At 34.7% G+C, this 15418-nt stretch overlaps 1 protein-coding gene across 19 annotated transcripts in view; it reads right to left on the minus strand.

Moving 5' to 3' along the window:
• The window catches only part of SLC9B1 (solute carrier family 9 member B1), a 75227-nt gene that overhangs the window by 8973 nt on the left and 50836 nt on the right, over positions 1 to 15418 (minus strand). For 16 of the 19 annotated variants that reach the window (XM_070452216.1, XM_070452211.1, XM_070452205.1 and 13 more), the window contains 6 exons: positions 14426 to 14601; positions 10512 to 10618; positions 9509 to 9658; positions 6088 to 6196; positions 5417 to 5553; positions 3939 to 4169 (listed from right to left, as the gene is read on the minus strand). In XM_070452216.1, coding sequence (XP_070308317.1) covers positions 3957 to 4169; positions 5417 to 5553; positions 6088 to 6196; positions 9509 to 9658; positions 10512 to 10618; positions 14426 to 14601 — 892 coding nt within the window. In that variant the 3' untranslated portion in view covers positions 3939 to 3956. Of the gene's footprint in view, positions 1 to 362; positions 3411 to 3938; positions 4170 to 5416; positions 5554 to 6087; positions 6197 to 9508; positions 9659 to 10511; positions 10619 to 14425; positions 14602 to 15418 lie in introns of those variants that run through there. The other 3 variants (XM_070452215.1, XR_011482525.1, XM_070452214.1) reach the window with 3 other exon arrangements.

The raw sequence follows: 15418 nt of genomic DNA on the forward strand, positions 1-15418 counted from the left end.
GCTAACACAACATTGTAAATGTTATCATTGGATATCCCAATAGAAATTAAAACAAGAACAAAACCCCCCAAACACTCATCAGCCACAAACACACACAAAACTGGGAAAGAAATTAGTAAAATATAAAAACAAGGATTGTTCTATAAAACCCTGGGAGAAATAATTTTCAGCAAAACACAAAATTTTAAGCATTCCTCTAATTTTATAATTTTTTACTGTGAAATAGTTGCTTCTGTTTTAAATAACAGAATTGATGATGAAGCAAGGAAATGTAATTTGGATGAAAAAATTCTTTAAATCTAATAAAAATTCCTTAAACAGCAAAAAAATTAATGAATAAACAAAAATACTCTGTAAATCTATAAGGAACAATACTCATATTTATTTATATAAACACTTAACAATGTGTACATGGTTAACTGGCTGCAACTTTTAAATGACATTAATAAAGTCAGTTTTTAATTTTCTAAACAGAAAATTTTAAATTCAAATTATATATGAATATCTGCAAGATTGTCTTAAAAAGTAGAATGTTTTGGTTTAATGAACACATAAAACACATGATACACTAAATTTATAGAAAAACCTATAGATCACAAAATGACAGTTTTCCCCTTAATTAAAAACATGTCCTCATTCTGAAAATGGCTTATTATAGCTTTATTTTTTACTAGGGTCAACTTTCTATTTTAAAGTCTAATTTATTAAATACTATCTTATGGATATATTTTCATTTTCTTACTAGTAAAAATGATATGCCCTCATGATTTAAACATTAATTAAAATACTGGTCCACTTTACATGTTTAAAATGTTACTACTAGAATTAAAATAGTTAAAAATGAGGCATGGGGTCATAAGCATGCTAACATGCAAAAGTATAGAAGATACTACTAGAACAGTAGCTATTATCTTCTCCCAAAATTATCTGGGTGTGTTTCAACTTTTGGCAGTTTTAGTGCTATATTTTGTGAAAAGTGTCAGTAAGAACAGATAGTTTGGTTGCCTTAAATTACAATTACTTTGCTTTGTAAATTTATGGGTAAATTTCATATTCTGTGCTATTTTAATACCTTGCTTATATAGATGGGCTTCTCTGTGGCTCAGAGGGTAAAGCATCTGCCTGCAATGCAGGAGACCCGGGTTTGATCCCTGGGTCAGGAAGATCCCCTGCAGAAGGAAATGGCAACCCACTCCAGTATTCATGCCTGGAGAATCCCATGGATGGAGAAGCCTGGTAGGCTATAGTCCATGGGGTCACAAAGAGTTGGACACAACTGAGCAACTTCACTTTCACTTTATATAGATGAGGGAGGAGGGAACCCACAGTAATGTTTAGTCCTTATATTTGGCTTTTGCTAAAGAAATGTGAACAATTTCTTAAAGGTTATTCACGAAGGCTGTTTGAGAAGATCTTACATGATCCGTTAAATTTTAAAATGGAAAACCTTGAAAATCAATTGAAACTGTATGTTGACTGTGATGGGTTCTCTATATAGCAGACTTCATTAGTTGCTGTTGAAATATTATTCTGTATTACTGATGAAAAGAAAATCTCATGTGAAGAATGGTCCACTAATCTTTCATTTCTGCAGGCTGACTTCAATTTCTACTAACTGAAAAATCAACAGTTTATTTCCATTAGGATTTAATTTTATATCTGTAAATAAGTATTATGCACAGTATTTCATTTAAAAACTGTTAAAGCAGACTGTCATTTTATGGGTCAGTTCAGTTTAGTCGGGCTTCCGTGATAGCTCAGTTGGTAAAGAATACACCTGCAATGCAGGAGACCCTGATTCGATTCCTGGGTTGGGAAGATCCACTGGAGAAGGGCTAAGTTACCTGTTCCAGTATTCTTGGGCTTCCCTTGTGGCTCAGCTGGTAAAGAATCCACCTGCAATGTGGGAGACCTGGGTTTGATTCCTGGGTTGGGAAGATCCCCTGAAGAAGGGAACAGCTACCCACTCCAGTATTCTGGCCTGGAGAATTCCATGGACTGTATAGTCCGTGGGGTCACAAAGAGTAGGACACAACTGAGCCACTTTCACTTTCAGTTTAGTCACTCAGTCGTGTCTGAGTCTTTGCAACCCCATGGATTGCAGCACACCAGGTTTCCCTGTCCATCACCAACTCCTGGAGCCTACTCAAACTCATGTCCATTGAGTCAGTGATGCCATCCAACCATCTTGTCCTCTGTCGTCCACTTCTCTTCCTGCCTTCAATCGTTCCCCACATCAGGGTCTCTTCTAATAAGTCAGTTCTTTGCATCATGTGGCCAAAGTATTGGAGCTTCAGCTTCAGCATCAGTCCTTCCAATGAATATTCAGGACTGATTTCCTTTAGGATTTACTGGTTTGATATCCTTGCAGTCCAAGGGACTCTCAAGAGTCTTCTCCAACACCACAGTTCAAAAATATCAATTCTTCGGCACTCAGCTTTCATTATAGTCCAACTCTCACATCCATACATGACTACTGGAAAAATCATAGTTTTGACTAGACAGACCTTTGTTGGCAAAGTAATGTCTCTGCTTTTTAATATGCTGTCTATGTTGATCATAGCTTTTCTTCCAAGGAGAAAGAGTCTTCTAATTTAATGGCTGGAGTCACTATCTGCAGTGATTTTGGAGCCCAAGAAAATAAAGTCTGTCACTGTTTCCATTGTTTCCCTATCTATTTGCCATGAAGTGATGGGACCGGATGCCATAATCTTAGTTTTTGGAATGCTGAATTTTAAGTCAGCTTTTTCACTCTCCTCTTTTACCTTCATCAAGATGTCCTTTTGTTCCTCTTCACTTTCTGCCTTAAGGTTAGGTGGTTTATCTGCATATCTGAGGTTATTGATATTTCTTATTGCAATCTTGATTCCAGCTTGTGCTTCATTCAGCCTGGCATTTTGCATGATGTACTCTGCACAGATGTTAAATCAGCAGGGTGACAATATACAGCCTTCATGTACTTCCTTTCCCAATCTGGAACCAGTCCATTGTTCCATGTCCGATTCTAACTGCTACTTCTTGACCTGCATACAGGTTTCTCAGGAGGTAGGTAAAGTGGTCTGGTATTCTCATCTCTTTAAGAATTTTCCACAATTTGTTGTGATCCACACAGTCAAAGGCTTTGGCGTAGTCAATAAAGCAGATATTTTTCTCGAATTCTCTTGCTTTTTCGATGATCCAGTGGATGTTGGCAATTTGATCTCTGGTTCTCCTGCCTTTTCTAAATCCAGCTTGAACATCTGGAAGTTCTCAGTTCACATATTGTTGAAGCCTAACTTGGAGAATTTTGAGCATTACTTTGCTAGTGTGTGAGATGAGTACAATTGTGCATTTGTTTGAATTTTCTTTGGCTTTGCCTTTCTTTGGGACTGGAATGAAAACTGACCTTTTCCTGAGTCATTTTAAGGGTACTGCAGAAGAAATGTAAGAGTATTTCAGAAGAAATGTAAGTCTAACTTTAGTTATTAATTCAATCAGTCACTAAAACTAGAATTTAAAATTCATTTAGTTGACCCACTTAAAGTTGCTTTATTTTTGTGAATTCTTTTTCCTTTTTCTGGTAATCTTTTCTAAGTGAATTACTAACCTGATGAAGAGTTCTCCTATTTAGAGACTTATACTATCTTATCTTTCTTACATTAGGTTCATTTAATATTTTATTGTTTTTAGTTTGTATTATGACAGTAAATCCAACTTGACAGATTTCTTTAACTTTCCTAGGGTATTTATGCTTTGATTTTGTTCTTGAAATAAATAAATACTAAGAAGGTATTCTATTTTATATTATCTTTATTAACTTTGGGATAAAAAAATTATAGGAATCCTCTGTAGTCAAATCATATATTTATTAAAGGTTTGCTTCTATGTACATTCTTCACGTATGTGTACCTTTTAATTTTTCCCTTATGTAAGAGAATTCATTAAGAGAAGCAGGCAAGTGATGGCAAATCAACTTTTTAATGAGGTTGTGATCCTGATAACTCCATTTTCACTTTGTTTATATCATAGCGAGTGAGTAGTTTAGGTCCCAGAATGCCAATAATTAGAGCTCCATTTGGAGCTGTGATCAAGATGGCTAAAAAGGCTACAGTCATCACATCCTTCGAATATGATTCCAAATGGGGTGCACTCATTCTTGCTTTTTCTAGAGCCAGAGGACCTAATACAGCCTATATTTAGAGGAGAAAAAGATGAGGCATAAAGAAAAATGCTAAATGGAGTTAACATATAGTAAAAATAAAGAGCTCTGTTATAACAAATAACACCTAGTACTAGACTACTAGAAAAGAGACAAGTGTTAAGGAATTTTTGTAAATGACTCATCAATTCTATGTTCTTCTTAGCAAATATTATCTGGAAGGAGAGTGAAGCAGTGAGAAATGGCTGATTTTGTGTTCTTGTCATCTCAGCTTTCCCCTGTTTAAGTATCTTTTTTGAGTGCTCACAATACTTTTGGAACCTCAGGAGTTCAGATGAATCAGAGTTTTGCATATTTGTCTTTACCATGAACCACTAGGTTCCTGGCTATAACGAGACAATACAAAGTGCTAAGGTTTCTTATGGTTCCTTAGGATTTTGTCATCCATCTTCTTCTTGTTCTTCCTACTGGGAGCAGTGTGATATAGTAAAACTAACAAGAGTTTTGGAATTTATAACTTGCCTAAAGTTATAGTAAAGTAACTTGTTATTCAAAACAGGCAGCCTTGTCCCAAGGACCTGCTTTGCTAACATGACATAGATTTTTTGTTGCATGGAAACTCACAAGCTTCTGTTTTGGAGTAACAGTAGAAAAAAGAATTTCAGGAAATCAGAGAGCATAACTACAAAATTTCCTTTTTCTCTTTCTCTCTTTCATTCATTCATTCAGCATTAATTTTTGTAGGCATACAGAGCTTATTTACTGTATACCTACTGCATGCTAAGTGTTAAGTATTAGGGAAAAATAACAACAAAAACTAACAAACACTTCTTATCCTTCCTATATATTCTAGTTGAGAGATTCAGTCATAAATCAGTCATGCAAATTAAATATATAATTAAAAATAATACATATGCATTTATGTATGGTAGGGTGAGTGGCAGGGGTAGGAAAGATATATTTCAAAAAGAATCAATGTGTCTCTACTTTAAAATCCTAACACTTAGCTCTACAATATTCAGCAAAATATAAAATTCCAGTTTCAGAAGTACTCTTATTTTAAATTTTGGGAAAACAAAAAATGTTTTCATAAGTTTAGCAAGTATTTGTCACTAAAAGCACAGTGTTTTAAAGATTATGTTACTTTTAGTGAGTAGTTATGATCAATCAAGCATTTAAAAAGACTAATAGCCCACATTTTGTGACTAGTTTTTTTTTTTCATTTAGAATTTAAAAAATCAACATTAAGATAATTAGAATGTCTTAATATACTCTTACCTGGACTGTAGCTTTCGGCATCCATGATAAAGCAATAAATATTTTCTCCTTAAAATTAAAACCGGCACAAGACATCAATACAAATGTAAAAGAAATTCTAACCAATAATGCCAAACTCACAGTACCAACAGAAACGCCTGCAACAGAAAAAGACAAACAGTATTTGGGAAGAAGTGGTTCTTTATGCCTAGAAATGTAATTTGCAAAAGTGCTGAAAACATTTTAGGACTACTGTCTCTCTATATCTTTATTAAGTAAAAATAATAATCATAAAAATAAAAATATGAGGCTTCTATGTAAAGTACAAGAGATAATCTGATAATGGAGGTATGATGAAAAGTAATATAAATTATGTTTATTTAATTCTGAGCTAACAGGCTTTGAACTTTTACTATAAATGAAAGTATTTAGAAGGTGCTGCTGGTATCTAATATTTCCCTTCAGAAAAAAAATTCTAATTTCTATTTCCTCAGATCACTCAGGGAAGATATTCAAGGTTGTCTTTGGTTAAAAAGACCATACAGGGTAAAGGAGGAAGAAATGCATATTACAACACGAGCTTCTGAAGGTCCTTGTAGCATTCAAAGACATATTGTAAGTAAAAATAAAAATTACTCCATTTTCTTAAATATTTTTAAATCTTACATTTTTATGCCTCTAATCATTCTTACCAATAACATTTGATTTAAGAGATGCAACAGATACTTCTGCTCCAACCAAACCAAACAGAACAGGTTGGAAAATATCCCATGCAATTCCAATAATTTTTTGGACTCTAACCTGTAGAAAAGAGTAATACATTTTCAGTTATTGTGACAAAAAAAAAGTATTTGCATTTCAGACATGTAAAGGTTCTCAACATTTAATAAATATAAGATATTCTATTTGTAGAAGAAATTTTAAAACAATAAAAATTAAATGAGGTTAACTCTTATACAAACAGAACTTGACTAAAAGAAATTTACAACACAATAAAAATATTAGTTGGTAATTTTGTCATGGAACAAAAAAGATATTACTTGGCAATTTTATCTTTGGAGTTCCTAACATGTTCTGATGGTGCAGCAAGAGTTCTACCTTTTGTTTGTGAGGCAACTGAGCAGGGATAGAACTACATCATGCCTGATGAGAACATATTCAAGCTCATTCAAATATTTAGTTCTCAAAAGTGAGTTGGGGAAGAGCTCTACTCAGTTATCCTGGGATCAAATCCCATGAAAATGAATCCTGATATGTCCTAAACTACTAGGAAAAAATTCTGGTAATCTGTTAGGCCTGCTTCCAAATGACCCATATTAAAAACATGAACCAAACCCAAACAGGTCATAGATTCTTATTTGGTTGCCTCACTGACTTCCCTTTCTGAGAATTAATCCCTCCCAGTGCTGCTCCCACAATTACATGGTTACAGGAAATGCTCCCACTGACATAAAAGTACTCTGGCTCTTTTCTAGGAAGTTGGATGAAGAGATTTTAGTCTCAGTCTGTGTTTATCCTTTTTTTTTTCCCCCAAACAGGAGGAGATTCATAAAACATTCATATCCTTTGAGGCAAAAACTATTTTCATAACTACTCCCCTTATGACTAGGTTTTCTGGTTGCTCTTTATAAAAGTAAGTTTGAAAAATGAAATAACAAAGGAAAACCAGTATTTCTGTCTTCTTCACAGCATTTATCCTATTTGTTACTTATTTAATCTTTAAAATCTATTTATTCTTTACTGTTTGATTTTCTTTATCATGTAAAGAGATCAAGTAGTTTTCATTTTATTTGTAATTTATTATTAGCCATTTAATTTCTTTTATAATTATGACTTTATCAGAATACTAAACAAATTGGGAACTTCTTAAGCTGATTCTAAAATTTATCTAAGAAAGAATATGGACAGGAACAGTTAAGAAATACTTTAAAAATAGGTACAATAAGAGGGAATCTTCTATACTAGATTCTGAGACATAAAATGACAATGATTTAGAGCACTATTAGCATAGGAATGGGTGTTTAAAGAGACTTCAGAAGTAAATATATATATATCAATGAATTATTGGATTAAGCAATAAATAATTTGAAAAAATTGACTATGCAATTCACATGCATATATATGTATACATGTATGTCTATGAATACATATATATTTATTATTTATATATATATATTTTATATATATATTTAAACACATGCATGTACATCCTTACCTCACAACATTCACAAAAATAAATTCCAGATGAAGTAGAGAATTAAATGCAATGCAAAACTACCAAAGTATTAAATGATAATATATAAGATGATATAATGTTAATAATCTCATGATCTTGGGTGAAAAAATCCTTCTTAAACAAGATAAATACCCAAAACCAAAAAGGAAAGATCGACAGACTTCACTATAGGAAATTTTACGGCCATACAAAAGACATCATAAATGAAGATAAGCAAAAATTAAACATGACACATAGATAACAAAGAATTAGTAGCCCTAACATATAAAGAAACTCTATAAATTAGGAACAAAAAAGGCAAATAAACCAGTTAATAATGGGCAAAGAATATGAATAGGTAGTTACAAAAGAATATATGAATAGAAGCTTGTTGTCATTGTTTAGCTGCTAAGTCATGTCTAACTTTTTTGTGACCCATGGACTGTAGCCTGACAGGCTCTCCCCTGTCCATGGGATTTCCCAACCAAGAACACTGAAGTGGGTTATCATTTTCTTCTCCAGGGGATCTTCTTGACCTAGGGACTAAATCCATGTCTCCTGCATTGGCAGGTGGATTTTTCACCACTGAGCCACCAGGGAAGCCTGAATAGAAGTTTACTCCACTATTAACCAGAGAAATATAAAGAATAACAATGTTATAAAGTATCTTACCCATCAGGTTGTTTAAAAAATCATTGGTAATATCCAAGATTGTTGATGAGTTTAGGTATTAAAGGACTCTTCCTATACTATTTGTAGTAAATAGCATAAATAAAATCTTTTAAGGGATAATTTGGCAATGTGCTAAATCACTTTAGTCGTGTCCAACTGTTTGTGACCCTATGGACTATAGCCCGCCAGGCTCCCCTGTTCATGGGATTCTCCAGGTAAGAATACTGGAGTGGGTTGCCATTTCCTACTCCAGGAGATCTTCCTTACCCAAGAATTGAACCTGCATGTCCCTCGTCTCCTGCACTGGCAGGCAGGTTCTTTACCACTAGTGCTACCTGGAAAGCCTAATTTGGCAGTAACCACCAAAATAGAAATGTACCATTTTTAAATTCAGTCATTCCATTTCTAGAAATCTAGTCCTACAGAAGTATTCATACATTTGCAAACCACATATGAATAGGACTGTTCACGGTTGTGCTGTTTGTAATAAAAGATGGAAGCGATCTACATGTCTACAAACAGAGGAGTGATTAGAGGAAACGACCTGGGACGGGGCTTTGACATTTGGGGGTGGTGAGGGGAAAGGAGCATTTTTCATTTTATTACATATGTGTAGCTTCTTTATTCTTAATATTTTATGAGCATAGTTTTATGTATTAATTGCATAATTAAAATTTTACTAAATACATCAATAAAAGTTATATAATCATATTGCATTAAACTTGGGAAAAAAACTAATGTGATCACTCAACTTCTGATTGCATTTTACTGTATTTCCAGTTCCTTTTCTTGAATATTTTATTTCCTTGATTGATTCATTCACCTTGAAGATACAAACTTATGGAACATCTTCCAACTAGAATTAATATTTCTTTTTTAGTTTTTTTTCTTAATATACATATTTTATTGAAGAATAGTTGACTTACAATGTTTCAGGTGCACAGCAAGGTAATTCAGTTAGACATATACACATATATTATTTTTCAAATTATTTTCCATTATATGTTATTACAAGATATTGACTATAGTCTCCTGTGCTATACAGTAAGCCTTTGTTGCATATCTATCTTTTAATCAGAAATCTAGCATTCTATTCATATTAAGTCAAACAAGTGGAATCAAAATGTCATATATTTTTAATAGAGTAAGATTTCTTAAATGTCCATTTCAGATATAAAAAATGCAGTTATTTTATCTCTTAAAAAATGGTGTATAAAAATATTCACCTTTTCTTTGGACCAACCTGTCCCTGCAATGAAACTCAATACTAGTGTGCACAATCCTCCAGCTGTGTTCATATTAAATTTATGGCTGCCTAAGACAGCAGAAATACACATACTCAAAATTAAAAATGCTCTCTTCACTTCAAGGTTTTCCTAGAATTAGACAGATATTTAGAAATTAATTTACATTAAATATATAATAATTCTATTATCTATCATTTATTACTGACCCTTTGATACCATGTCTCTATATGCTATATCAAATAACATCTAAAGTTTGACTTTTATTTCTCACCACATATTTTAGCAGACTTGTAACAAAATTTGCAATTATTAAGTTTCATTTTCTGCCACATCTCTGATACTACTGTCAGTAAAATGGTTATAATACTTTAACTGTAAGAAAAGAAGGAAAGAGAAGAGACCCATATAACCTGTAGTTCCACATAACATATCCAAAGAATTCTTAAAAATAAATGTCTGAGTATCTTTTTAGCTGAAACAATAACTACAGGGAAATTAAGATGGAAGTTACAGAAATCAAAGAGTAATGGCATATCTTTTAGGGCAGGAAAGATTTGATAGTGTTGCTTTAGTCAAAGGGAGAGGAAGAGAATTTAAGTCAGAAAATATGCAGAAATAAGTGGGAATATGTTACTCCCAAAATGTTCAATGGAATGTCTGAGGGAAAAAGATAAGGAGAAAAAGTCAGGAGTCAACAGGCAATTTGGTGAAGAAAGAAGTGGACGAAATGGAGAAGTTCCTCTGAATTAAGTACATTTTTCTGATATTCTCTGTCTAATCTGGAAGCAGAGATTTCAGATTAGGGCCACTGACCTGGATCAATGACAACTATGCTCAGTTTTAAGCAGAGAATAGGCACTGGAGGCTACTTTTGGAGAAAGAAAACTAAAGATTAAATTATTTCATGGATCTTCCAAAAGTTCAAATTTTTGAGAGAAATGTCTAATACTGCACTTCCAAATAAAGATTATATTTTATTTACCTGATCACTACTTGGAAAATGTCGAGCAAACATTCCCAAAACAATTCCTGAAAGCACACCAAGACCTGCATCCCGAAGAGGGGATAGGATGTTATTAGATATGTTACCTACAAGGGCACACAATAAGAAAAACATGTCAGAGAGAGGTATTTTCGTATAGCCAACACAGTAGGAAATCAAATGTAGGTGATTCATAAAGAAAGGTATGTTATTACAGAATAAATACACAAAAATGGACCTTTAAAGTTCACACTCATGAAAACATGCATATTTATTTGATAAAAGTGTACTCTCCAATGATTTAATATGTATACACAACTCAGAAATGTTCAGTGAATAAATAGGTCAGAAAACAAAGAAGAAACCACAATATGCTCCCCTTACACACCCAACCTAAGAGACCAGGTCAGGTAGAAGAAGGCAGAGACAGGCGGAGGAGTATCTCTGGCACCGAGCACATGGCTAATAATGTTGTTCTCTGCTATTCTATTATGGCAAATGATTTAAACATATTTATCCCAGGATCAATCCTAGAATATTCAAGGATCAACTGATTTTCCAGTACATTTTATATTTTATGGATACATGTAGTTTTATTGTAATACATTTTTAAAAATGATCTAGAGTCACACAAAAAAGTTTAGTTGTGCTCTGTGTATTCAGCTCAATACAAAAAGGTATTAAATATACATATTTTAGAAATATTTTCCCATTAAAAATAACAGAAGTGTAGGGTGACAATAGCATGATGGTAGATGGGAACTCCAGAATCGTGATCCCCCACAGAGACACCAATTTAACACCAACATACAGTCTAAAAGGCTTTATGCTCATCTAAAAAGTTACAGCAAGAGAAAAGCAACTCATCACATAAAAGAGAATGCCCATAAAATTATCAGAGGCTTACAGAGCAGAAGAGCTTCCCTGGTGGCTCAGATGGTAAAAAAATCTGCCTCCAATGCAGGAGACCTGGGTTTGATCCTTGGGTTGGGGAAATTCCCTGGAAAAGGAAATGGCAACCCACTCCAGTATTCTTGCCTAGAGAATTCCACGGACAAGAGGAGCCTACCGGGCTACAGTCCATGGGGTCACAAAGGGTCACGCACAACTGAACAACGAACACTTTACACGGCAGAAAACTTATAGGTCAGAGGAAGGCAGGATGACATGTTCAAAATGTTGAAAGAAAAAAATGCCAACCAAGAATAATATCCCACAAAACTGTCCTCCAAAGTGAACGTGAAATTAAGACTTCCCCAGATAAACAAAGCTTGATGGAGTTCATCACCACTAGACCTGCCTAATAAGAAATCTTAAAGGGAATCCTTCAAGTGTAAATAAAAAGATGTTAGCAACACACAAAACTACCACAAAACTGCACTCATCTCACACACTAGCAAAGTAATGCTCAAAATTCTCCAAGCCAGGCTTCAACAGTACGTGAACCATGAACTTCCAGATGTTCAAGTTGGATTTAGAAAAGGCAGAGGAACAGAGATCAAATTGTCAACATCTGTTGGATCACTGAAAAAGCGAGAGAGTTCCAGAAAAACATCTACTTCTGCTTTATTGACTATGCCACAGTCTTTGACTGTGTGGATCACAGCAAACTATGGAAAATTCTTAAAGAGATGATAATACCAGGCCACCGTACCTGCCTCCTGAGAAATTTGTATGCAGGTCAAGAACAACAGTTAGAACTGGACATGGAACAACAGACTGGTTCCAAATAGGAAAAGGAGTACATCAAGGCTGTACATCATGAGAAATGCTGGACTGGATGAAGCACAAGCTGGAATCAAGATTGCCGGGAGAAATATCAATAACCTCAGATATGCAGATGACACCACACTTATGGCAGAAAGTGAAGAAGAACTAAAGAGCCTCTTGATGAAAGTGAAAGAAGAGAGTGAAAAGGTTGACTTAAAACTCAATATTCAGAAAAGTAAGATCTTGGCATTTGGTCCCATCACTTCATGGCAAACAGATGGGGAAACAGTAGCAGACTTTATTTTATTGGGCTCCAAAAATCACTGCAGATGGTGACAGTAGCCATGAAATTAAAAGATGCTTACTCCTTGGAAGGAAAGTTATGACCAACGTAGGCAGCATATTAAAAAGCAGAGACATTACTTTGCCAACAAAGGTCTGTCTAGTCAAGGCTATGGTTTTTTCAGTAGTCATGTATGGATCTGAGAGTTGGACTATAAAGAAGGCTGAGTGCTGAACTGATGCTTTTGAACTGAGGTGTTGGAGAAGACTCTTGAGAGTGCCTTGGACTGCAAGGAGATCCAACCCCTCCATCCTAAAGGAAATAGGTCCTGAATATTCACTGGAAGAACTGATGCTGAAGCTGAAATTCCAATACTTTGGTGACCTGATGCGAAGAACTGACTCATTTGAAAAGACCCTGATGCTGGGAAAAGATTGGAGGTGGGAGGAGAAGGGGATGACAGAAGATGAGATGGTTGGATGGCAACACCGACTCAATGGACATGAGTTTGAGTAAGCTCCAGGAGTTGGTGATGAACAGTCCATGGGGTCACAAAGAGTCGTACATGACTTAGTGACTGAACTGAACACAAGAGCATGTAAATATAAACCTCCAGTAAAGTTAAATAGATAGATGAATTGGGAATCCAGTAATAGTGTAATGGTGGTGAGGAAATCACTTTTAATTCTGTTAGAGAACTGAAGACAGAAGCACAAAACATAACTAACGATAAAATTATGTTAATGTATATACAATAAAATGTGTAATTTGTGACACTGGTAACATAAGGTGAGGAGGGTGAGAGAGGAGTAGAAAAGTAGATTTTTGTATGCAACTTAAGTCACTATTATTTTAAACATTGCTATAACTTTAACTATAGAAAAACATGCAAATGGTACCTCAAAGAGAGCAGGGGCAGTCACACCTTTACCAGACAAGACAGACTTTAGGTCAAATACTGTCACAAGAAATAAAGATAGGATACTGCTTAATGGTAAAAGGGCCAATTGACTCAGAAGGTAAAGTGAGATCTCAATATCCACCAAATTCCAAAATATAGATGTTCTAAAGATCTAACGTATATAATAAAACTTAAAGAGTTCTTAAAATTTCAAGAGACACTTTACACAGTCATGTGGTGGAAGAGGATTTTTTTTAAGCATGTACCTGCTTGGTTTTCACTTTCTGGTCTTCTTTAAATTAGGTTAGGTCTCCTGTAGCCTGTTCCCCTAGCATCTTATACTATGTAATATTTATTCCACCTTTAATTACTTGTTTAAGATAATTTCCTTGAGAACACAGGCTACATGGCCTTTTCTGTTTGCTGTGTTAGGAGGCAGTACAGAATAGTACTTAAAAGTGTGGGTCTGAGGTCAGACTGCCAGATTTCCATATTGGTTCCCTACTTATTGGATCTCTGACTTTGAGCAAGTTACTTAATCTCTGTTCCTTAGTTTCTTTATCAGTAAAATGAGCATAGCACTGTTGTGATTATTGAGCTGAAACATGTACAGAATTTACAGCAAGTACCAAGCAATTGCTCAATAAAAACTAATACTGTTTTTTACTGTTTATCCTCAGCATTTGATACAGTAGCTGGTACAATGGAAGAGGAGCACAGAAAATATTTTTTGAAAGAATGACTGATATCAGTCATGAAGGAAAAGATTGCCAGATCTAACAACAGTAATAATACGGATTATAAAATTAATTGGAATATTTGGTTATTAAAAGGAAATCACTTGTATTAAGTAGTGCTATCTTAAACCATTGAAATTCCTTTTCTGGTCTAGAATTAGCTTTCCATAAAGAATAAAAATATGTTAAATTGAAAAGTCTTCACCAATAGATGAAGGAAAGCTAGAAAATTTGTTTAAAGAATAAAGAAAGCACTGAATTATATGGTAGCTGTTTTGTTTACCTGAGGAGAAAACTATGCTGAAGCATGCATTGAATCCAGAGATAGCCACGATGTCATCCAAACTGCTGGCAGCTATTAATAAGGTTGGAATGCCTTTCTCAATACCATATCCCTTTTCTTGCAAATGTAGCATGGAAGGGACAACAACAGCAGGAGAAACTGCACCGACTACAAAACTGAGAGAAAAAGCTTTGAAAACCAATTTTAAAACATCCTTTTAATGAAACAGTGCCTTACAGTAAATTGTACAACCAATATATTAATCTTTACGATGACTTTGAAAGTAAAAATTCTGCTTTTGAGTAAATATCATTTAACAATGGAAAATATTCCCCAGTGGCTCAGTGATAAAGAATCTTCCTGCAATGCAGGAGACGCAGGAGATGTGGGCTCGATCCCTGGGTCTGGAAGATCCCCTGGAAGAGGAAATGGCCACCCACCCAGTATTCTTGCTGGGAAAATCCCATGGACAGAGGAGCCTGGCAGACTATAGTCCACAGGGTCGCAAAGAGTTGGACATGACTGAGCACACACACAAATACTCACATATTCTTTAGTGCTGTTAAAATTTTACAGAAATTTTGTTCAAGATGTTAGGTCAAGCACAAATTGCTGCCCCTTCCTCCATCTCAAAAACATTTGAAATAAAGATATGAAAATAATAGGAAAGTCCATAAGCTAGCTAGAAAACAAAACGGGAATCCTCAGTGGACAAGAAACTAAGTGTATCCCAGGAAGATAAGAGACAGTTGGTTTAGGGTTGAACAAGGAAACCATAACCAAAATGCATATAAGACTGCTATAGAAGATATGGTGTATTCTAAAAATGCCCCAAACCCAGAAATGGCAGATGTGGGGAGTAGGAGGGACCTCTGAAGAAATCAAATGGTGATTATGTAGAGTACTGCTATAAGAATGGTCGGTAAGATGTAGTCTCCACACCACTTCTATCTCTTAAACAAGTCAGTAAGGAAGATATCTGTCCAAAAGAAG

Source organism: Odocoileus virginianus, chromosome 21, assembly GCF_023699985.2.
Source record: "Odocoileus virginianus isolate 20LAN1187 ecotype Illinois chromosome 21, Ovbor_1.2, whole genome shotgun sequence".
Lineage (NCBI taxonomy): Eukaryota > Metazoa > Chordata > Mammalia > Artiodactyla > Cervidae > Odocoileus > Odocoileus virginianus.